General features: G+C 38.1%; 1 protein-coding gene across 3 annotated transcripts in view; it reads left to right on the forward strand.

Annotated features, from left to right (window-relative positions):
* Positions 1-25,329, forward strand: part of IWS1 (interacts with SUPT6H, CTD assembly factor 1) — a 51,715-nt gene that overhangs the window by 23,959 nt on the left and 2,427 nt on the right. For 2 of the 3 annotated variants that reach the window (XM_069066855.1, XM_069066853.1), the window contains exons 3-13: positions 1,777-2,983; positions 7,004-7,199; positions 7,694-7,751; positions 9,008-9,108; positions 11,695-11,845; positions 12,761-12,843; positions 13,326-13,455; positions 14,061-14,178; positions 15,392-15,503; positions 15,863-15,919; positions 24,596-24,707. In XM_069066855.1, coding sequence (XP_068922956.1) covers positions 1,825-2,983; positions 7,004-7,199; positions 7,694-7,751; positions 9,008-9,108; positions 11,695-11,845; positions 12,761-12,843; positions 13,326-13,455; positions 14,061-14,178; positions 15,392-15,503; positions 15,863-15,919; positions 24,596-24,707 — 2,277 coding nt within the window. In that variant the 5' untranslated portion in view covers positions 1,777-1,824. Of the gene's footprint in view, positions 1-1,776; positions 2,984-7,003; positions 7,200-7,693; positions 7,752-9,007; positions 9,109-11,694; positions 11,846-12,760; positions 12,844-13,325; positions 13,456-14,060; positions 14,179-15,391; positions 15,504-15,862; positions 15,920-24,595; positions 24,708-25,149; positions 25,298-25,329 lie in introns of all 3 variants that reach the window. The other variant, XM_069066854.1, reaches the window with a different exon arrangement.

Consider the following 25,329-nt stretch of genomic DNA (forward strand, 5'->3'; position numbering starts at 1 on the left):
AACAATATTAAGCCTGAAATGATTAATTGTATTTTTTTCCACTTAAACATCATACTTCATTCTAAGTATGGCTGTGTTCCATCTCCTAATGTCATATCACTTAGGTAAATACCAAATTTCAGTAGGGGGTAGATATGGAAGGGTACTAAAGGTTTTCCATAACTGAAGAAATCTAATAGAACAGCTGGTACACAGGGAATACTTGTAATAGCTTCTTGACTAATGCTTAGAAAAATCGATTCTGACTATAGGAATAAGTATTCCTAATCAAATTTGAGTACAGTAAAGACTGAGTTACTTTGCATATTAGTATATTACAAGGACATGTTTTCCATCAGCATTTGGAAATTTTTAGTGATGCTATGAAGCTCTGAATGAAATTTGAAAATGGATTTCTGAAACATGCTTTGTATGTTTTATCATATTGTTAAATTAGGAAAACAATTACTATTATACTCTTTGGGGATAATAGATGCACTATATTGAAGTTTTTCACAAGAGTAAGGATAAATGGAAACTTTTGACAGTAGTATGGGTTCTGAGAAAACTTTCATTTTCATTTCATTTGTCTTTCAATATAGTCTGTGGATTATTTCATGGTAAAGGTATACCCGGCTTTTGGGAATAGATGTGTTTCTTATAGGCTGTGTAGTAAGATTATATTAATTGAATCATATTTTCCTATTGGTTTTCATTATAAAGTTGGATGTTTCAGTTTTTAAAAATTCCTCCAAATATAAAAAGTCACAAGAATATAGTAAATATTTTAAGTATATATTTATAGAAAACAATTTTCTGATGAAAGTAAAAATCCTGAAGTTAGGAAGACTGTGTGCTTATATGTGCACCCACGTGTGTACATATGCTCCTGAAACTTAACCAGAAACCAAACCAGAGTCACTTATAAAGAAACCATTCATTTTTTGTATTTTCTGGTCTTTTAAAATCAGTTTTGGGGGATTTTTTTTGTTTGTTTGTTTATCTTGTATGATATCTCAATAGTTTGGTAGAACTGGTTAGAGCTTTGGAGGCTATTTTATGTGCTAGAGAGCTATGCCTTATGTCTGATCCTTTAAATTCAGTATATGCCTTTAAATATTTTTGATTTAGTGCTTTTAATATTTCCTTTGGTGAGAGCTGGCTTATTTTTTGCCATTTGGGACATTAGATGGTGAGTTACCATAATGTTGTTCTTTTGTTTTTTCATAATTGCACATTCCCACATGTAGTTCTCTTTTCAGTATATACAGCTATGGAATAAGCATTTTAATTAATTAATATTACACAGTTTTTAAGATGCATTTTAGTTAAGTTTAAAAATTTAACTACTGTAATCTTTTTTTAAATGTTAAAAACTGGTTTTATTTGTAGTTGGGGGGGAAATAAAATATTTTTTAAAAAGGGAATTAGTGGGACTTGAATACAGGTCTTTTGGGCAGGACTCTATACTTGACTTGTTTAGAGCAATATAGGATGGTTCTTGAAGAAGAAAGAATAGATATAAACACAGGAAGTCTTGATACTAATGAAACATACATTTACCCATGGGGAAATATGTACAGTAGATTATATGAATATGTGTTAAGTGGGTGTGAATTATTTTTTGATATGTGTGTATCCTGTTCTTCCTAAATAGACTATGAATACCTTGAGGACAGAAATGTCTCACCCTTCCTCTTTTTTTTTTAATTTTTCAAATGCTTCATTAACTTCTGATTTATATTGTAATCTTTTTAAATGTTATTAATTTTCCTGGATTTTTTTTTTCTCTCGCAGAATGATCCTAGTGATAGAGAAGATGATGGACATATTAAAAGACATCATATGTCAGACTCAGAAAATGAGGACCTTACAAATCACAATGTTAGTGACTCTGAAAATGAGGAGCTTCATAGGCATAAGTATAGTGACTCTGACACAGAAGACCAGCCAGATCCTCCAGTAAGTGACTCCGAAAATGAGGACCTGAATCATCCCACAAGCGACTCGGAAAATGAAGAACCTCTCAATGGGCATGCGAGTGACTCAGACAATGAGTGTGCTCCTCAGCTTCCTGCCAGTGACTCTGAGAATGAGGAGTTTCAAAAAGGTATTGACAGCGATTCAGATGTTGAAGAACCCCACAAAGGTCCTGCCAGCGACTCGGAAGCCGATGAATCCCAGAAAGGTCCTGCCAGCGACTCGGAAGCTGATGAGCCCAGGAAAGGTCCTGCCAGCGACTCAGAAGCTGATGAGTCCCACAAAAGTCCTGCCAGCGACTCAGAAGCTGAAGAGCCCAGGAAAAGTCTTGCCAGTGACTCAGAAGCTGATGAGCCCAGGAAAGGTCTTGCCAGTGATTCTGAGGCTGATGAATCCCGAAAAGGTGGTGCCAGTGACTCAGAAGCTGAAGAGCCCAGGAAAGGTCCCATCAGTGACTCAGAAGCTGAAGAGCCCAGGAAAGGTCCAGCCAGTGATTCAGATGCTGATGAGCCCCAGAAAGGTCCAGCCAGTGATTCGGAAGTTGATGAGCCTAGGAAAGATGCTCCCAGCGATTCAGAAGCTGAAGAACCCCCAAAAGGCCCTGCCAGCGACTCAGAAGCTGATGAGCCCCAGAAGGGCCCTGCCAGCGACTCGGAAGCTGAGGATGCCCCTAAACTTGCCAGTGATTCTGAAAATGAAGAGGCCTCAAAACGCCAGCCAAGTGACTCTGAAAGTGAGGGGCTTCAGAAGACTCATGCCAGTGATTCTGAGAATGAAAGTTCCTCTAGACAAAAACAGAAGATTGAATCAGATGATAGTGACAGAGAGAACAGGCGGGATAAAGGGAAACTACAGAATGATTCTCTTCATTCAGGTAGCCATCCAGAAGAGAAAATATTTCACAGCTCCGACAGTGAGGATGAAGCACCTAAAAGGCAGAAAATGGACAGTGATGAAGATGAAGAGAAAGTAGTAAAGAGGAAAGCTGCTGTCCTTTCTGATAGTGAAGATGAAGAGAAAGCGCGTAAGACCATTTTTTAATTTCTGTTGCTCTCATTCTTGTTTACTGTCACATCTGCTAATTGAGCCTGTTAGAGTCTCTTTGTATTTTTTCATTTTACTTTTGGGTACCTTATGTTTAAAATGTCTCAATGAAATTTATAAAGACTTCTCTTTGAATTTAACTTACCATGAATTATCAGCACACTATAATTAAGGGAAAAGCATTCCCAAAATAAGAATTTAAAAGATGACTGAATACTGGGAATATAAGGAACTTGTATTGTTTTTAGAGAGGGTACACTGAAATAAATGTATATAGCATAATGATTATATGCAGGTTTGACTCAGTGGTTTTTGGCTGAACCTCTGTATTGGTTTGAGATGAAACAATGGAGAGAGAGCCAAATGACAACTGATCTCGACCTCTCACACTTTGGTAAAATTTGATGCCATTGTTAAGCATCTCAACCTTTTTACAGTTACCCTGTTAGCACAACTGCCAATTCTGATCTTACCACTTTCTAAAAGAAGTTGGCTTTCTTTGGACATTGGAACAGAAGTATATTCTATCCTTGGAGTACTTAGCTAAATAGTGCCTTTCAGGGGAAGGACACCAGATGTGAGGTGATCAGGGCTTGCACAAGTGTGATGGCAGTATCAGAGGAAAGAAAATATTAGGAAGGTAAAATTGACAGGACTAAACAACTGATTGAATATGAGGGGAATATGGGATGAAAGAGAGTAAGGAGTCAAAAATGATTTCTAGGTTGCAAAGCCTGGGGGATTGAGAAGAAGGTAGTGCCCCCCACAGTAATTTTAAAGGGAAGTTAGGAAGAGGAGAAGGTTTGGGGAGAATGATAATTATAGACATGTTGAGTTTAGACATGTTAATGTCTACGGGACATCCAATTTGAGATGTCTAGAAGCAGTTGGAGATGAGAGACTGAAAGTCAGGAGAGAAATTAGGACTGCATAAATAGATCTGAGAATCATCAGCTTAGAGATGAAAATTGAATCCATGAGAGCTGATGAGATCACCAAGTGAAATAGTTTAGAACAGGCATGGGGAACTTGAACCTGTGTCCTTCTAGGTCCGTGGGTGCAGCCCTTTGACTGAGTCCAACTTTTACAGAACAAATCTTTTTATTAAGGGGATTTGTTCTGTGAAGTTTGGATTCAGTTAAAAGACCACACTTTTAAGGACCTAGAGGGCCGCACATGGCATCGAGGCCACAGGTTCCCCATCCCTGGTTTAGAGAAAGAAGAGGAGAGCCAAGGACAGAGCTTTTGGAGACACTCACAGTTGCAAGTTCAGCTTGGATGAAGATCCAGCAAAGGAGCCTGACAAGGAATGTAGGAGAGAGGTAGGAGGTAAACCAGAAGAGAATAGTGTGTTGCAGACTTCTAGTGAGTATCAAGAAAAGAATGATGAACAGTATCAAAGGCTGCAGAGAGGTCAAGTAAGATGAGATTGAGAGAAGGCCATTAGATTTGACAATTATGTGATCATTGGTAACTTTGGAGAGAGCAGTTTTAGGTGAACGATGAGGTTGGAAGCTTGACTGCAAAGAGTTAGTAAGAGAGTAAGAGGAAAGAAAGTGGAGGTGCCAGCTGTAGATGACTTTGTCAAGGCATTAAGCAATGGAAGAAAAGAGATGTATAGATAAGATTGCTAGCAGGGATAGGCAGAGCAAGTGAGGATTTTTTGAAGATGGGAGATATGGATGTGTTTGTAGGAAGTAGGGAAGTAGCCCATACACACAGAGATTGAAAATAAATGAGAGAGGGGCAGCCAGGTAGCACAGCGAGTAAGAGCACCGGCTCCAGTGTCAGGACGACCTGGAGATCGAATCCGGGGCTCAGACACTTACCACCCACCCAGAAACACCTGGCCGTGTAACCTTGAGCAAGTTACTTAACCCCGATTGCTTTAAAAAAAAAAAAAAAGAAGAAGAAGAAGAAGAAAAAAAAGAAAATAAATGAGAGAGGGGTGGCTAGGTGGCGCAGTGAATAGAACACTGGCCCTGGAGTCAGGAGGACCTGAGTTCAAATCCGGCCTGAGACACTTAACACTTACTAGCTGTAGAGATAAAGGTCTTGAAAGTTAAAGAGGAAGGATCTGGATAAAGTCATATAATTGGCCTGAATGTCAAAGGAATTAAGGTTATTGAGTTATGGTGCCAAAAAGAAAACTTTGGGATTGAGATTAAGATAGTTGCCTCTTTTTTCTGACCTGGGAGTCAGAGAACACACAAGAAGTAGTTATTCCAGAGGGAGCGAGGGATGGATGTAGTTTCTTTAAAAGAAAGCGGGCACATTTAAGGCATTTAATAAAAGGAAATCTAAGACAGCGGGATATTGTTAATGACACAGTAGGAATGGGGCAGAACAGACTAGGAAGAAGAAAGGAATGAGGTGGATGGGACTTGACAGGATGAGGTCACTGAAGAAAAGTTTCTACCAAAGCAGGCAATGGTTCTGAATGTCCAGGATTACAGGAGAAGAATAGTTATTTGCTAGCTGTAGAGCAGAAAGATTATTAGCAAGAAAAAAAAAAACACTTGTAAAATAAATCACTGTAGAGGGTCTCTTTAGTACATTGGTGTATTTTCTGCATAATCAGCATCAGTTTATTTCAAGCTCTAGAGAGCATTTATTTTAAAAGTTTTGGAGTTCCTCCCTCGCCTCACCCCCTACAACTACCTCCCCGCCCCCTGCTGTGTTTCAGAAGGTTGGTTATGCTTAGTGACCATGACACAGTTGTTTTCTGCATATTGCACTGAGTATTCCCTCCTGGATACTCAGGTTTGCCTCCTACTTCTCTGTTATTCTTTTTCCATCTTCTTCACTAACTAGTTCTTCATCCTTAAGATGAGTGTAACCCTAGGGTCTGTCCTTGGCCTTCCATTTCCCTTCATGCTCTCCTTTGGCAATCCTTTTCACTACAATACCCTTAGCTCTTAACCTCTTTACAGATAACTACCCTTCTGTAGCAGTAGTTCTGGCCTCTATTTCCACATACCAGTTCACATTTCCAACTACCTAGAAGATAAATCTACCTAGAATTCTCATCAAAACATTGAACTCAACATGTCCAAAGCCAAGTTTGTCTTCTTTCCCCCAAAAACTTGCTTTTCTTTTCTGATTTTACTATTTCTCTCAGTGGTACTGCCATTTGCCCATTTTCCTGTTTTCAGAATACTGATCTTATTATTGGCTTTTCTGTCTCCTTTACCTCACATCCAGTCAGTTCATAAACTTGGTTAAATTCCACCTCTGAAACATCTTTCCCCTCATCTCTATTTCCTCTCATTTAATAGAGATTTCACTCATGAACACCTGCCTAGATAATTACAATAGCATATTTAGCAAGTTGTGCCACTTGCATTCTCTGTTTTCCATTCTGACTATCCTTAATATTTCTACTAGACTAATCTTACTTATGCATAAATTTGATCAAATCATTGCTCTGCCCAGAAATCTTACCTACCAAGTAAATTAATTGTCTTTTGCTTGGCATTCATGGAATCATCTACAACATAGTACTTCTTTACCTTTTCAGACTTGTCTCACCCCTCCAAATATCCTATTTATATATGCACTTAAGCTAAATTGAACCACCAGATGCCTTGAACATACCCTCTTGTTTTTGTTTAAACCATTCTCTGTGTCTGGAAAGCTTCCCCTTTCCCCCACCCCCCTTCATTCTAGCCACTTTTTTAAGGCCCATTTGAATTGTCACTTGCTTTATAAATCCTTTGGTCCCTGTAGTTGAAAATGTGTATACTCTAATGAACCTTACATAATACCTATCTAATGTGCTTTTTTAAAGAAATTGTAATAACATTTGTTATATCCTGTTACTAGATTATAAGCTCCCCAAGGGCAGGAACAATAAGCTTCATATTTACCATATTACTGTACACAGCAGGCACTTAAATGCTTGTGGCACTGAACTGAGTACAATGGAAGTTTGTGAAAACTTGACAAAATAAAATGCTATAGAAATATATTATTATAACATTACTTTACTTATTAACAGCTGCAAAGAAGGGGCGCATTGTCTCTGATGCAGATGACTCTGACAGTGATGCTGCATCAGAAAAATCTGCCAAAAGACAGAAAAAGGCTGTAGCATCAGAGAGTGAAGAGGAGGATGCTGGGAAGGAAGAGACTGGCAAGAAGACTGAAGAGAAGGATCTGTTTGGGAGTGACAGTGATTCCGGAAATGAAGAGGAGTGAGTGACGATTTCAGTGTATTTGATTTTGCAGAGGACTCTCACAAGTAACGTTAGGAAAGCTTTGCCTACTTCACATACGTTGAGGTCGCTGATTAAGCTGACAGTGATACGACAACATCCTGAACTTTTGTGATCTGTTGGGGTCTAGGTTTTTTGGATACTTTGGGAAGGAGGAAGCAGCCCAGTGTGTTGGGGTATCTCCTGCTACCAGGGAAGCTGAGGCTGGTGGGGCATTTGAGCTTGAAAGTTCTGAGTTATAGTGGGCTAAGTCGATCCGTGCCCCGTTGAGTCCAGCATCAGTCTGGTAAGCCCCTCCCAAGAGCAGGGGACCACCAGGCTGCCTACAGAGGGGTGGAAACAAAGCAAGTCAGAGCTCTGGGCAGGATAAGGAGACACAATTCTCACCCTACGAGGTCCTCCAGCCAAAAAAAAAGGAAGGACAGAAAATGCGGAAACATAAATAACTCTCCCCCTATCTATATCTTCTACAGGAATTTGATAGCAGATATATTTGGAGAATCTGGTGATGAAGAGGAAGAAGAATTTACTGTAAGTAGAATATGAAACATTTACTTTTAAAGCACATTGGGTTTTTTTATTCTCAGATCAGCTTATCTAGCCCCAACCTCTCTCCTAACCTCTAAACTCACATCTCAAACTTCTTGATGTTTGTTGATGTCTTAAACTCAATATGTCTAAAACAGAACTCACTGTCTTTACCCAAAAGCCCTTCTCTCTTCTGAACTTCCATGTCATTGTCTAGGGCACCACTCTCCTCTATCATCCAGGTACACAACCTAGGTGTCTTCGTTGATTCCTTGTTCTGTTTCACCCATCCACATCCAGTCTGTTGCCAAGACACCTCTTGTGTATGGCCACTTCTCCCTCTGATACTGCCTGCCACTGCACTGGGGCCCTCATCACTTCACACCAGGAATATTGTCATAGCTTCCTGGTTGGTTTTCCTGCCTCAGATCTCTTCCCACTACAATCCACCCTCCCATTTAGCTGTCAGAATGATTTTCCTAAAGTGAAGGTCTGACCATGTCACTCTTGTATTCACTAAACTCTAGTGGTTTTCTAACATCAATTTTGAAGTCCTTTGTTTGGATTTTAAAGCCCTTCACAGCCTGGCCTCTTCCTGCACCTTACATCCTTCCTAAGCCCCCAGTACTCTATGATTTAGTGACACCAGCCTAGCTTTTGCACCCACAAGACTCTATCTCTAGACTCCAGACATTTTCTTTGACTTCTTTGACATTTTCTTCAGGCTTAGAATATTGTCCTTCCTCGTCTCTGTCTCCTGGCTTCCTTCAAGTCCCAACCAGAATCTCATATTCTATGAGAACGCAGATTCTTATTCCCCTTAATGCTAGTTCTTTTTCTCTGTTGATTATCTCCGATTTATCCCATCTCTTGTATCCCGTAGATGTTTGCGCGTTATCTTCCCCACTAAACCGTGAGCTCAGGGACCCACTTTTGTCTTTCTTCATACCCCTAGAGCTTAGCACATAGTAGGTATGTGATCCGTGCTTAACGGACCAGCCGACTCGATCCAGACTGGGGGAAAGACCGGTAAATCTATCATCAGGTCGTGTCAGTTAAGATGGGCATGTGACTTTCACTTGGTTAAAATTCTCCTTTCTCAGGTCTCTTATGTTGAAGGAGTGGGGGGAGAGAGAGACAGAGAGAGTGTGTGTGTGTGTGTGTGTGTGTGCGTGTGTGCGTGTGTGTGTGAAGTGCAGTCCTGAATACCCATTCAGGAACAGGATCACTTTAACTAACCTGCACTGCCTGTAACTTAGGGTTTTAACCAAGAAGATTTGGAAGAAGAGAAAAGTGAAACACAAGTTAAAGAGGCAGCAGATGATTCCGATTCTGATGATAACATAAAAAGAGGAAAACAGTAAGTCCATATGTCAGCAAAATGAATGTTTTGTAAAATATTTTTATACTTGAACACAAATGTTTATCCAGTTTATTTTCACTCCTGTTTGAGATAGTAGTTGTAGTATTATTTGATCATAGTTGCTTGGATCAGTATAGTCTTGATATTGTTCACATCCAGAATCGTAACTAGATTCCTGACTGCAGTACAGAGGATTGCAAATAGGAAATACAGTACCACAGTTTTTTTTCTTTTATCAGTCCCAGCTTATTCTGCCTAAGCTTACCTGTGAAGCCAAGAGGAAAAAAAGTATTAGTCTTGCCAACGAGGTTTTGTAATATGGATTAATATGAACCAACCATTAGAGCATTTCTTTATATTTTGAACTGAAACAGATTTGAACTCATAGTAGTAACAACAGCATTTATATAGTGCTTGTTCCATATCAGGCATTGTGCTAAACACTTTTCTAAATGTTCTATGATCTTCGCAGCAACCCTGTGGGATGAGGTGCTATTATTATCTACACTTTATAGATGAGGAAACTGAGGTTAGGGACTTGCCCAGGGTCACACAGCTAGTGTTGGGGCTAGCTTTGAGCTCAGCTCTTGCCGACTCCAGGCCCAGCACTCTATCCAGTAAGCCACCTAGCTACCTCTAAATATGTACTTACTTTTGGTTAGCTTTGCCATATCATATTGTTCCATTTTAAATTTTGTTGCAAAATATTATCACTTTATATTTGAATCACACTTTATTTTTCAAAGCACTGTCATCATCTGTGATCTTGTTTCATTTTCCCAAGAACGCTGTGAAGGAGATATAAAGCAAATGGTATCAGCCCACTATACTAATGAAGAAGCTAAGGCAACTAATGGTTAATTGATTTGTCTAAACCGTACTGTCCACAAGTTAGTAGAAGTGAGACTGAAATCCAAGACTACAGAGAATATAGTGCAGTGCTCCTGAGCATCCTAGGATAGTAGAAGAATTAGAGTTGGATCCAAAGTTTGGAAACTTACTAACTAATCTTAAAACCTTAAGCCCTGGGCCTCCCTTATTCTTTCATCTGTAAAACAGGAATAATGTTTATACTGCTTCCCTCACCAGATTGTTTCCTTTATACCATAAGACCTGTTATAAATGCCTTTGACAAAAAACAACTCTGGAAGACTTTAGAACTTCAATCAATGCAATGATAAACCGTGAATCTAAAGGCCCAAAGATGAAACATTCTGCCTACCTCCTGCCAGAGAAGTGATAAGACTTAAAATGTAGAATAAGACCCATTTTTCTAGATGTGGCTGTTTGTTTTGCCAGACTATGTAATATATGTTATAGGGTTTTCTTTTTCTTGTTTGGTGTTGAGAGAGGGACAGTAGGAGGAAGAGATAATAAAGGTTTACTAAAAAAAAAATGTTTAGTTATTACGGAAGAGTCAGGAGATTGACAAATGTACAATTTTCCTTCAGTAAAAACAGCTCTTTTTTGAATTTTTGCAAGCTCAAGGCCTGTCCTGTCTTGAGACTAGTGCCTACATGTATCAAGCAAATTGTTTATCTTGCAAATACTATACATAGTTACTGTATATGCTAAGTAAAATGCATCTTAAAAAAACATTATAAATTTTCTTTTATCTGCAGTAATGTATATCAAAAATTTGGTTGTACTTCATCTAAAACCACTGTACTAGACTCTTAAGTTCCTTGAACACAGGGGTTTCCTACCGTGTTTCCCCGATAATAAGACACTGTCTTATTATTTTTTTTTTTGGACAGAAAAACACCAGAGGGCTTATTTTCAGGGGAGGGCTTATTTTAATGAACATTGACAGCAATTTTAATAAACAGGTAAATGTGAACAAAAAAATGTACCTTTATTCAATAAGTAAATCACTGGGGAAGAACAGGATGACGCGCTCACTGCTGCAGCTCTGATTGGATGCAGCTCGGAGCGCAGCGTGTGTTTCAGGGGGGGGGGGGGGAACGGTGCATACAGAGGGTACCATAATGTAGCGTGTAGCGCAGGGGATCACCTTGATCACCTTCACTACAGTAGCAATCTCAATACAGCTTATTTTGGGGGGAGGGCTTATTTTAGAGGAATCTTACACAGTAAGGGGAGGGCTTATTTTCGGGATAGGTCTTATTATCGGGGAAACACGGTATCTGGCTTATTTCTGTAGCCCTAAAGCACCTAGATCAGTTCAGTTCAACAAGCATTTCTTAAGCATCTACTCTATAAAGCACCATCCTAGTGTCTTGTATACAGTAGTCATGAAAGAGTCATTGCCCCCAAAACAAACCCAACACATTTTTGAGTATTTTTAGAAATACTTTAAAACGCATAGATAAAGAATCTTATTATTAAGGAAGTACTGTGTACTCCACAATTTGTTGCCAGTTGAAGAAATATCTTTATTTTCAGGTGGTAAGTTATTAGAGGTGAAAGTGTCATTAAAGGGTTGGCAGTTTTTAAAATGCTTACAAGCCAGCAGCATATCTCAGATGTAATGTAAGCTTGTAGATAGGAAAAAATGATGGTGGGGAGAAGGCTTTTCTCGACATCTTCACTATACCTAGTTTTGTCTTCCATGGATCCCAGCATGGACTTCATGTCAGATTTTGAGATGATGCTGCAGCGTAAGAAGAGCATGAGTGGAAAGCGCAGGCGAAATCGTGATGGCGGAACTTTTATTAGCGATGCAGATGATGTAGTTAGTGCCATGATCGTTAAGATGAATGAAGCGGCCGAGGTAAGTCTGTCATGTTCTAGAATAAATCTTTTTTCCCCTCCACTTCTAATTGGATTGGTGGCATTTTTGAGCTCTCTTAAAGAAGTTCTTGATTCTGCCATTTAACAGCTATTCAAATAATCTACCTTTTTGGTAGGTCTGAATGTTGAGAATGCAAATATTTCCAACTTTACATTTATCTAAGATAAAGTTGCGGGTCATGAACTTTTTCACTAAGTAAATAAATAAAAATTATAAAAATGGTTGTTATGGAATCAGTGTTTGAGTAGTATACTGAGAAGTTTCAAATTTTTGTATATAAGAATCATTTTAATGGGCATGGGCATGGAATCTTGTTTACTTGCTACATCAGTGGAATACTAACCTGCCCGTGTAGAAATAGCTTATTTTTTCTTTAAAGATCTTTCAGGTAGATCTCACAATTTTTTATTTGTCTCACACATTTCAATATTGTCCAATTTTTAGGGTTAAAAAAAATTCTTCCTAATGTCTGAAACTAATCTCCGGCTTTCTGTTAAAACCTGTATTGTTGTGTGAACTGTCTGAAAAGTTAATGATTTATTCCACATTTTAACTAAAATAATTTCTTCTTTGTTTGACTCTCACTTTATTATGACTGCTTTCATTAAATGGTAACAGCTGTGTTTGTTTGACCTACATTCAGAAAGCTATGAATCACATAATTTGGGCCTCAATAAAAATAGTTCTTTTTTCCTTTGTCATTCCGATCTGTAAGACCAGTGAATATATAAAAAGGAACAGTTTTGTATTTTTTATTGTGAAACTGAGAATTAGAAGTTCTGTTTTAATCTTAAATTACTCAAATTACTTTATTATATAATTAAATTACTTTAATCTTAAATTACTATTGACTATTTAAAACAGTAATTTATCCTGTCTGCCTCACTTTTACAGGAAGATAGGCAGCTGAATAATCAAAAAAAGCCAGCGCTGAAGAAACTAACTTTGCTACCTACTGTAGTTATGCACCTTAAAAAGTAAGTATCTTATTTTTCTATTGTCTTAAAAATGGAAATGTTTTTCTTAGTATAAGGATCATGATGTAAAACTTGATTAATGTTTTTTTTGCCTTGTGAAGATCATGGGTGCGGACCAGCCTAGCTGAATTTTGAGTGGCTTATTTCCAGATTAGCTACAAGGTGATGAATTTTTTGACCAAGCAACTTTCAAACCAACCTACTAAGTCATAATGGATATGCAGTCTCTGTCAGTTCAGGGAGAAAGTCACAAATCTTAGGAAACAATCTCAAAGGTTATCTAAATACAAAATTTCATTAAGTGTTGTTAGCTACTCCAAGATTCAATTCTTACAAAACTTAACTGTCTTTACCATTCATCTGGACATAATTATATAGTATCATGAATTGCTATTTAAAGTGTTACATGTATATCTGATCTATTCAAAAAAAATTCTTTAAGATTCACAATCATTTCTCTTGAATTTTTTTTTTTTTTGCAGGCAGGACCTTAAAGAAACTTTTATTGATAGTGGTGTAATGTCTGCCATCAAAGAATGGCTTTCGCCTCTACCAGATAGGAGTTTGCCAGCACTGAAGATTCGGGAGGAACTTTTAAAGATCCTGCAAGAGGTTGGAGCATTATTTCTAGTGTCTGCCTGTATTCTTTTTACTACTGTTTTCCAAAGTTTTTTATTTTGTGACATAATTGCATATTTCTATTAAGTAGTAGTTATGAATATAAGATGCTGTTAATCACATCACTATATGATAATATTGAAGCCTGGAAAAACACATTTTGTGTTTTTATTTTTTTTTAATTTGTGCTAACAACCCTGGGCTGATTTGTACAACTAAATTAAAAAGTTGAAAATTTTAAGTACCTGATAAACTTTACTTTGGCATCCTTAGTTTTCTCTTTATTCTAAAGAAATTCAAGTTTTTATGTTCTTCCCTTCTTTGACATCCAGCAAATAAGCTCTCATATTACCCACAGATGTTACCTATGCTTTGAATATTGCTTTACGCCTGGATTTAGAGGTGATAACATTTCAGTTACTCCTTCTTTCCTCTCCCACTCCTTCCACCTTCTTGGCTGTCGGCTAGAATATCCTCACTCTAGAAGTGCAATTTTGTGCCTGTAGACATGAATTGTACCTTTTAACTCCACCAGCTTTGATCAGCAGGCTTCTTATTTCTCTGATTATTTAATGAATGTGCATGTCTGTGATTTCCAGCTACCTAGTGTGAGCCAGGAGACCCTGAAGCACAGTGGTATTGGACGGGCAGTGATGTATCTTTATAAGCATCCCAAGGAGTCCAGACCCAACAAAGACATGGCAGGGAAATTGATCAGTATGTAAACATTTTCAAAGTAGCACCTTTCTTCTGTATTAGCTTCTGATGTATAACCATCTGACTGAAAAAATGAGGGGGAAATCCTGATTTGTGCTTCATGCGCTGAACCTTTGGTTCCATCTCCATTGATTCTTGTTTGATTTCTGTGATACGTTAAATCCAATATTAATTGCCTCATGTTGCAAAAAGAATTACAATGATAACTGTACAGTAAATATATAAAAAATTTATTTCCACCTGTTTTAGTCACCTGATGGGTAACTCTTTTATGCTTAACAGTTCCTTGTCTGAAAAGGTAGAGCCCATCTTATTAATTATTTCAAAGATATGTCCAGGGGCAGCCAGGTGGCGTAGTGAGTAAGAGCGCTGGCCCCGGAATAGGGAGACCCGGGATCAGTTCCAGCCTCAGATACTTAACACCCACACAAAATAAGTGGCCGTGTAACCTTGAGCAAGTTACTTAACCCCAATTGTTTAAAAAAAAAAAAAAAAGATATGTCGAAGTTTTTTTTTTTTTTTTGCAATATGATTATGAGTAATTTGGGGCTTTTTGTTAGTGGGGTAAGGAAAATAAAAGAATTGCCTTTTTTAGTACATAGAGGCTTCTTCTTTTTCAACCCATCAAGTTTCCTTAGGCTAATATTTATAATGCCCACACAATTGATTGAAAAGTAGAACATTGAGTCCAGTACTACTTTATTTGGGTGTTTATAAAGACAGTTATAGTTCAGTAAAATCATAGAACCTAGATAGAGACAGCTAGCCTGGTTTGAATTCACCTTCTGCTGCTTTGTTAGCTTCGTGACCACGAGCAAGTTGTTGAACTTATTTGAGCCTCATTTCATCTCTAGGAATTTGTAAAACATGTATTATGTATTTAATATATTTGTGGTAAGGAAAACATTTTGCAAAATTTAAGGTGGTATATGAGTATGAGTTATTTTTAGGCTGATTGTATATCATTGAAGTGACAGGAAGTTGGAGTTTGAGGGCAGGGAATGAATTAATGCAGCCACAGCCTTTTCAGTCTTCAAATTCAGAAAATTACCTATTGTGCTTATCTGTAAAGGGATCCTAAAATCATTTAACTTTTAAAGGTAGGGTGTTGTAAGGGCTTTTGAGTATAATCATTTAGGAAGAAGGGGAAAAGTATTTTTATGATTGGAAGCAGACATGTCCGTAACAGCTGGCCCTTTTGTTTATATTGTAGATGAGTGGTCTCGGCCTATCTTTGGCCTCACTTCTAACTACAAAGGGATGACCAGAGAGGAGAGGGAGCAGAGAGATCTGGAACAAATGCCTCAGCGTAGACGAATGAACAGGTAAGAGAGGTCACCCAGCTCTGATTTCATGCATTGCAACCCTTTGTGCTTCTATCTCCATTCCCTTGGTAGTGATTATTCATACATTAGAAGCCTGAAAGTTTATCCCTACGTGATTGTCCTCTCCATTTTATCTACTTAGCCAGTAGAACTGTAATAAAAGTAATGCTGTGAAATTTAGTAATGAAGTTCCCCCCCCCCCCCCCAAGATTCAGCTCAGAAAGCATTTCTTAATACCATAGTATAAGTGAGGGTGTTACCTACACTGATAGGTTGGAAAAGCCCAATGTTTTGACTTGATTTTCTACATAATAAGAAAAAAAATGAAACTCTTAACTCTTTGATTTTTGTCTGTATAGTTCTGGTGGTCAGACACCACGAAGAGATCTGGAAAAGGTATTGACAGGCGAGGAAAAGTAAGCTTTTTCTTTTTTTTCTATAAAAGGTATTCATTACAACTTAATTTGCCTGCCTGCCGTGCTTAAAGGGAAGATACAGAAAAAGTTAAACTGATATGACCCGATGTTTAAGAGTTTTGCCAGTTACTCTTTTTTCTTTTTAGATGTTTTATTCATTTGTTTGTTACCCCCTGTCACTTCCCAGTCCCTCCACCCCATCCTTCCCTCCCCCAAAAAAGCAACCCCTTCACTTTTCAGTGCTACTATCAACAAGTCATCCAGTATTGATTAAGCATTCAGTTTGTGCTAGGCCCCCTACCAAGTATTAGAAATACAAAGAAAGACAGAAATAGTCCTTGCTCTCAAGGAATTCACAGGCTAATGGGGAAGATAGCATGTAAACAGCTATGTACAAAGAAGCTCAGGCTAACTTGGAAGGAATCTCAGAGGGAAGGCCCTGACATTGTAAATGGAACCTTTTCCTCGCTAACCTCCTTATAGGTTATATGTCTGCTAGTGGTATCAATGGGCAAAGCTACACTTAGCTTAGACACTTTTTCTTAGTGTGATTCCAAATTGGTGACCAGAATGATTAGACCAATTTAACAACTCCATTGACAATATATTGGTGTGTCTGTATTCCTGCAGTCGCTCTAATATTTACCATTTTCATTCTTTATTATCTTTACCATTATGATAGCAATGAAGTAAAGCCTCAAGAGTTTTTTGCCCACTTAAAATTGATTTTATTTCAGACTTAAAAACCAAAGAAAGGAACATCTCCACATACATAGCAGAGCACAAAAAATAAATCCCATATGAAACTATAAATCTATTTCATACCACTTGCTTTTTTAAAATACATACATACAAACATATATGTGTGTATGTGTCTGTTTATTACACCATCACTTTCAGAATTTTCCTGCTTGGCTGTGCTTCCTTCTGAACTTCCATTTCTTCTATGCATTTTTTAAAAAACATCTTCAGTGGCTTTTTTGGGCAGTGGCTGTTGCTAACCTCTCAACCCCTGTCTCCGCCATTAAAAATCAAGAGAATTTTTTGAAAAAACAAAAAGCCTTTTGCAACAAGTAATCATGGTCAAACAAAACAAATCCACACAGTAGCCAAATACAAAATGCATGTCTTTTTTACACCTGTAAATCCATCACCTCACAGTCAGGAGTTGAGTAACATGTTTCATCATAGTTCCTCTGGAGACTTGACTGGTCATTGCTTTGCACAGAGTTCTTAAATCTTTACAATATTCTTGTATAATTTGTTCTGACTTTGCTTACTTTAATCTGCATCAGTTGACACTATGTAAGTTCTCTAAATTGTCTCTCTTTTTTTGTTTTTTGTTATGTAATTACATTCCAGCACATTCACTGCCACAGCTTGTTCAACCATTCCCCACTTGATGAGCACCTTCTTACATTTTTGTTCTTTGCTTTTTTTTTTCCTTGTAATTCTTCAAAGTAGTTTTAATTTGCATTTCTCTTATCATTAATGCTTTCAGACATTCTGTCATCTGGTTATTGATAGCTTATGTTTCTTCTTTCAAAAGATGTCAGTTCATGTCATTTCACTATTTAAGTATAGAAGGATGTCTTTTGTTTTTATATATTTGTATTATTTCTTGGATATCAGACCTTTATCAGAAAAAATTTGCTGAGATTTCCTAATTCCAGCAGCTGTGCTTTTGTTTTAACAAAGCTTTTCAGTTTTATCTGATCAAAATGTGTTGACTGCTATCCGTTATTTAGAATAGTTGTACTTGGCAAGGTTAAGATTCCTCTTAATTACCTGTGATTTTTTTAAAGTATTGAATTATATTAAGTAATATATATATATATATATATTTAGGTTATCTAAGTTTTTTTATTCTTAGGTTATCTATGTTATGTATTCTATCTGGAATTTATTTTTGGCATATGGTGTAAGACATTGATCTAAACCGAATTCTTTCAGACTGCTTTCTAATATTCCCAGCTTTTTTTTTTTTTTTTGGTCAAAAAGGACTTTCTTGCCCCAGTAATTATTGTCCTTGAGTTTATTGTATACTATTCATGTTCATTTTCATTTGGGTCTTGCTTACCTAATCTTCTATTGATTAATGTTTCTGTTTTTAATCCTGCCTTTTTAGATTATTTCTCTCAAAATTTGCAACCTTTTTTTCCCTCTAGATCAGAGGTATCAAACTCATAGCTCCTGACAGTTGTAAAAAAATAAAATAAACAAAAATTCAATACCAGATCAATAATGTTCATTTGTGGTTTTCTAAGTCACTATGCTGCCCCCAGGGATCCCTTTTTTTTTTTTAATTTTTTTTTAATCAAATGCTTTATTAACTTGTAGTTTACATCATTCATTTCTGCAAGATTTTGAGTTACAAATTTTCTTCCCATTTTTCTCCTACCCACCACCCTAAAATATCCTCTCCTCCAATCTGCGCTCTCCCATATCTTCTCTCATACTCTCTCCAACTTTCCAGTAGGGCACAGTGGATCTCTATGCCCCAGTGCCTATATGTCTTATTTCCCAGTTACATGTAAAATAATATTAATAATAGTGCGTGTGTGTATGTACTAAACATTTGATTTTAAAACCTTGAATTCCAGATTCATTCCCTTCCTCTCTTGTCACTCACCAGTATAGGTTGTACATATGTAGCTATGCAATACATTTCCATAGTGGATATATTGTGAACGACTGACTATATTTTCCTCCCTCCTATCCCACATCTCACTTGTTCTATTCTCTAAGTGGATGCTTCCAACTTCCCTCCCCCCTAGCCTGCCCTCCCTTCCATCATCCCGCCACACATCCTCTTCCCCCATACTCTCCTCTAGGGTGAGATACCGTATTTAGCGTGTATATCATTCCCTCCCCGAGCCAAATTCAATGAGTATAAGGTTGACCCATTCCCTTTTGCCTTCCTGTTCTTCCCCTCCATTATAACCATTTTCCCTTGCTTCTTCTATATGAGATAGTTTACCCCATTCTGTCTCTCCCCATCTCCTCATTATATTCTCTCACCTATTAATTTCACCTTTTAAGTATCATCCCTTCCTATTAAACTGGTCCTGTGCCCTCTATCTATGTATACCTGTAAACATAAATATACATATTCACGTATGTAATCATATGCCTATATACCCTCCGATAAAAGACTCTGTGTGTGTGTGTGTGTATACATACATACATATATATATTTATTTATTTCTATTCCCTTCAACTATTTTCATACTGAGAAAGTTTTATCAGTTACAATTATTGTTTTTCCATGTGGGAATGTAAATAGTTCAATTTTGATAAGTTTCTTATGATTTCTTTTCCCTGTTTACCTTCTCATGATTCTCTTGCTTCTTGTATCTGAATGTCAGATTTTCTATTCAACTCTGGTTTTTTCTTCAAGAATACTTGAAAGTCCTCTATTCCACTGAAGGACCGTATTTTCCCCTGAAAGATCATATTCAGTTTTGCTGGGTAGGTGACTCTTCGTTTTAATCCCAGCTCCTCTGACCTCCAGAATATCATATTCCAAGCCATTCGATCCCTCAGTGTAGAAGCTGCCAGATCCTGTGTTATCCTGATTGTGTTTCCACAGTATTCAAATTGTTTCTTCCTGGCTGCTTGTAATATTCTCTCCTTAATCTGGGAATTCTGGAACCTGGCTATAATATTCCTAGGAGTTTTCTTTTTGGCATCTTTTTCTGGAGGTGATCAGTGGATTCTTTCAACCTGTATTTTGCCCTCTGGTTCTAAAACATCAGGGCAATTTTTCTTGAGAATTTCTTGGAGGATGATTTCTAGGTTCTTTTTTTGATCATGGCTTTCAGGTAGTCCAATAATTGTTAACATCTCCTGGATCTATTTTCCAGGTCAGTGGTTTTTCCCATGAGATATTTCATATTGCCTTCTATTCTTTCATTTGTTTGGATCTGTTTAACAGCATCTTGATTTCTCATAAAGTCACTAGCTTTCCTTTGCTCCATTCTAAATCTGAGGGAATGATTCTCTTCAGTAAGCTTTTGAGATTCTTTTTCCATCTGGCAAATTTGGCTTTTTAAGGCATTCTTCTCCTTATTGCCTTTTTGAGCCTCTTTTGCCATTTGAGTTAGTCTGTTTTTTACGGTGTTATTTTCCTCAGTCAGGCTGTTGACTCTCATTTCATAATTTTCTTGCATTGTTCTCATTTCTCTTCCCAGTTTTTCCTCCACTTCTCTTATCTGCTTCTCTTTTTTTAATGCTTTATTAACTTCTGATTTACATCATTCGTTTCCGCCAGATTTTGAGTTACAAATTTTCTCCCCGTTTTTCCCCCACCCATCCCCCCAAAACAGCAGTCCCACATAATATCCCCACCTCCAATCTGCTCTCTCCCATATTTTCTCCCATACCCGTTTCAACTTTTCCAGTGGATCTCTATGCCTCAGTGCCTGTATATCTTTTTTTTTTCTTAATAACATGTAAGATGGTATTAATAATAGTGTATATATATATATATATATATATATATATATATATACACACACACACACATATATATATTTGAATATTTGATTTTAAAACTTTCAATTCCAGATTCATTCCCTTCCCCCCCTGCCACCCACCCCCACTGGGGAGACAAGCAGTTCAGTATAGGTTGTACATGTGCGGCTAATGCAAAACAATAACATAGTAGATGTATTGTAAAAGACTGACTATATTTCCCTCCTTCCTATCCCACCTCCCACTTGTTCTATTCTCTACTTTGATCCTGTCCCTTTTCACAAGTGGGTGCTTCCAACTTCCCTCCCCCCCAGCCTGCCCTCCCTTCCATCATCCCCCCTCACATCCTCTTCCCCCCCTATTCTCCTGGAGGGTGAGATCCCCTATTTAGTGTGTATTTCCCTCCCTCCTCAAGCCAGATTCAATAGGAATAAGGTTGACCCATTCCCTTTTCCCTTCCTATTCTTCCCCTCCATTGTAACCATTTTCCCTTGCGTCTTCTGTATGAGATAGTTTGCCCCACTCTGTCTCTCCCCATCTCCTCTCATTATATTCCTCTCACCTCTTAATTTCACCTTTTAAGTATCATCCCTTCCTGTTAAATTGGTCCCGTGCCCTCTATCTATGTATACTTGTAAACGTATATACACACATTCATATATGTATTCATATGCCCGCATACCCTCATATAAAGACATATATATATTTCTAATCCCTTCAACTACTGAGAAAAGTTTCATAAGTTACAATTATTGTTTTTCCATGTAGGAATGTTAATAGTTCAACTTTGGCCAGGTGGCTCAGCAAGCAAGAGCACCGGCCCCAGTGCCGGGACAACCCAGATCAAATCCGGGCCCAGACACCCAGCACCACACCCAGAAACAACTGGCCATGCAACCCCGAGCAAGCCACTCAACCCCAATTGCCTTAAAAAAAAAATAGTTCAACTTTGATAAGTTCCTTATGATTTCTTTTCCCTGTTTACCCTCTCATTCCTCTCTTGCTTCTTGTATCTGAATGTCAAATTTTCTATTCAACTCTGGTTTTTTCAGCAAGAATGCTTGAAAGTCCTCTATTCCACTGAATGACCATATTTTCCCCTGAAACATGATACTCAGTTTTGCTGGGTAGGTGACTCTTAAACTCTTGGTTTTAATCCCAGCTCCCTTGACCTCTGGAATATCACAGTCCAGGCCCTTTGATCCCTCAGTGTAGAAGCTGCCAGATCCTGGGTTATCCTGATTGTGTTTCCACAATATTCAAATTGTTTCTTCCTGGCTGCTTGTAATATTCTCTCCTTAATCTGGGAATTCCGGAACCTGGCTATAATATTCCTAGGAGTTTTCTTTTTGGGATCTTTTTCAGGAGGTGATCGGTGGATTCTTTCAACCTCTATTTTGCCCTCTCATTCTAAAACATCAGGGCAGTTTTCTTTGAGAACTTCCTGGAGGATGCTTTCCAGGCTCTTACTTTGGTCATGGCTCTCAGGCAGTCCAATAATTTTTAAATTATCTCTCCTGGATCTATTTTCCAGGTCAGTGGTTTTTCCCATGAGATATTTCACATTGCCTTCTATTCTTTCATTTGTTTGGATCTGTTAAACAGCATCTTGATTTCTCATCAAGTCATTAGCTTCCATTTGCTCCAATCTAATTCTGAAGCAATGATTCTCCTCAGTGAGCTTTTGAGATTCTTTTTCCATCTGGCAAATTCGACTTTTTAAGGCATTCTTCTCCTCATTGCCTTTTTGAGCCTCCTTTGCCATTTGAGTCAGTCTGTTTTTTAAGGTATTATTTTCTTCAGTCAGGCTGTTGACTCTCATTTCATAATTTTCTTGCATTGTTCTCATTTCTCTTCCCAATTTTTCCTCCACTTCTCTTATCTGCTTCTTAAGGTCCTCTGTGGCCTGTACCCAGCTTGTAGTTTCCTTTGAAGCTTTTGGTGCAGGAGTTCTGACTTCACTGATTTCCTCCTGTTCCATGCCTTGCTCTTTCTTATCCCCAAAATAGGAGTGTAATGTTGGAATCTTCTGTCTGCTTTGTTTCCTTTGCCTGCTCATTTTGCCACTCAGTGATTTGACTTTTGGGCTTTTTGCCACAGTAGGATTCTGCCACCAGACAGGGGAGTTTTCGTCCCAAACGCTGGGGTTTTCTCAGCTGCCGGAGGTATTAGATGGGTGCCCTCTCTGAGGTCTCCACACGCTCTGGCAAGCTGGACACACACCCCAGGACCTCCACCCTAGACTGCAATCCAGATCCAAGCAGGTTAAAGCAAGAGCGATTACCCCTCAGACTGGTGCTTGGTCCCCCTACACTCTGCAGGCCAGGAGCTGAAGCCACTGGCAGGCTGTGCTGGAGTCTCAGCGGTTTCTCGCCCCGGGGGTAAAAGCCATGCACTCCCACTTACTGGGTCCCAAAGTCCAGACTGCACTGGCCTCTCACCTTGTCCTTCGCATCTATGTGTTGATAAATCTGGAAAGGGCCACAGCTGCTGCTGATCTGGAGTCCCTCTGGCAGGGCCTGGTCAGGCCCGCCCTGGGGCTAAAGCCTCAGTGTGGTGCTGGGCTCGGCTCCCAGAGCGTTGTGCTGGCCGATTCCTGCCGGCCTGCCAGGCTGTTCTCAGCGGGAGGTTAGCTTCTCAGTGTCATTTTGTGGGTTCTGCAGCTCCACAGTTTGTTCAGAGTCCCCTTTTAGGAGGTGAGATTGGAGGAGGTGAGAGCCAGAGCCCTGGGAAGTCCTGTTTCTACTCTGCCCCCCAGGGATCCCTTTCTATTGGAGTTTGACACCACTAAACTAGATTGATGCCTCTGAACTTTTTTGTGTGTTATAGACTCCTTTGGCAGCCTGGTAAGACTCATGGGCTTCTCAGAAAAAGAATGATGTTTGTTATTTTATAATTAATTGTTCTTCTAGTTTTGCTCACTTTGCATCAGTTCATACAGGTTCTCCCAGGTTTCTCTGAATTCTTTCCCTTCTGTTTTTATACCAGTAGTATTTTATCACATTTATATACTTGAATTTGTTCAGCCATTCTACACTTGATGGGTACTCCCTCAGTTTCCAGGTCCTTGCCACCACAAAAAGAGCTGCTGTAAACACTTTTCTCTGTATAGAAATTTCTTCTTATTCTCTTGGGTATAGATCACTTAGTCTGAGGGTAATAAATATGTACAGTTGAATACCATTTTTGCTATTTAATAACACCTTTTGTGTGTTTCTGCCCAGCAAATAATCCTAGCTCCTGAAATTTTTGAGCATAGTTCCAAATTGCCTTACAGAATTGATAGACTAGTTTACAGTTCCACCAGCAGGGCATTAATGTTGCTTTTTTCCCACAAATGCTAGTCCTCTAGCATTTGTCATTTTTCCAAGTCAATTTTTGTTATTTTTTTGTCTGGGTCTACGAAGTGATCCTTTGTAAACCTATACATTAATTTAGACATTATTGCCATTATTATATTGGCAAAGCCTAACCATATGCAGTGAGTTATTTATCCAATTATTTAATTCTTCCCTTATTTCTGTTGTAGTAATAGTCATATAAGTCCAGACTGTGCCTTTATAAAATAATTCTCAAGTATTTTATGCATTTTGTAGTTATTTTGAATGGAATTTCTTTTACTCTCTTTTCTGTTGGGTTTTAAGAATAGACAAAAGGTCTAATATTTTTGTGAGTTTCATTTCATATCCTACTGCTTTACTAAAGTTACTGTTTCAATTTTTTTTCATTGAATTTATAAGCTCTTCTCAAACTAAATCATCATACCTATCATCTGTAAATAAAGACAATTTTTTGCCTCCTTTGCTTTTGCTTAGTTCTTTAATTTCTTTTTCTTGTGTTATTCCTTAACTAGCATTTCTAGATCTATGTCAATAAGTTTTAAATATCTTTTGTTATATGTGTATGTGTGTGCATGTATGAATGGATGAATATATTACTCTTACTTTATAACTCTAATCTTTTTTGTAATTAAAAACTCAGTTTATCTTTCTTTGACGCAGTATACAATTAGCAAAGTATTTCAAATCTATTCTTTTGCTTCTGTTTCCTCGGAATGTCCCTTCTTTGGCTAAGAAGAAAACTTAAAGGCCTAATCTCATTGGGAAGATTTTTGTGGATTTCTGCTCTACAATTAATGCTAACTCTTACTTAAAGTTAACTTTTCTAAGACTAAAAATACTTTCCTTTTCCCTATCCCAGAGCTCTTAGACCTGGGGACCCTGGTTTCTGTGCTCGTGCCAGGGTACCAATGCCCTCCAACAAGGACTATGTTGTCAGACCCAAGTGGAATGTGGAAGTAGAATCATCAAGGGTGAGTGACAATGCAAAGGGATAACCTCTCTCTTTTATTGCCCCATCTCACCTACCTGTCATCTATATGTGTGTGCTGAGGGAGGCCTAATGTTTTCTTATCCAGCCACACCAAGTACCCAGAAGTAATACAGAGATTGTCAAGAACATGAACATGATCATTAGTGAAGATGGATATGCTTCTGATTTCAGACAGCAAACTTCTTGCCCTACATAAGTCTAGTGTCATAGGATATCTGAGCAATTAATCCTGGAACTGAATGAAACTGTTTTCACATGATCTTCATCAGTTTCATTAAATCTGTTAAGAGAAATTAAGGGTTGAAATTGTGTGATCTGAATCTTTAAATTGAAAATGGAGTGTTAGGCAAAATTAGCCAAATGGTCCTTTATTTCTTTAGTTAATTTTGATTATATCAATTAATTGAAAATACTGTTTCTAGCCTGGTATTCTTAGAAAAGGCTTAAGCCGCTTGGAGAAACACAAGAGGCGATTTGCAGAACAGAAACGACTCAGCAAAATGCACCGGGCTGTCAAGTTCAGCATTGAAGGCAACAGGATGCCCTTGTAAACCTGAGTTTATCAGAGAGGTATCTCTGAGCAAGTGTGAACCCCTGCATGT

Source organism: Petaurus breviceps, unplaced genomic scaffold (genome assembly GCF_028583685.1).
Source record: "Petaurus breviceps papuanus isolate PSGF00001 unplaced genomic scaffold, PetGlider_PUasm1.0 90731, whole genome shotgun sequence".
NCBI classification, from domain to species: domain Eukaryota; kingdom Metazoa; phylum Chordata; class Mammalia; order Diprotodontia; family Petauridae; genus Petaurus; species Petaurus breviceps.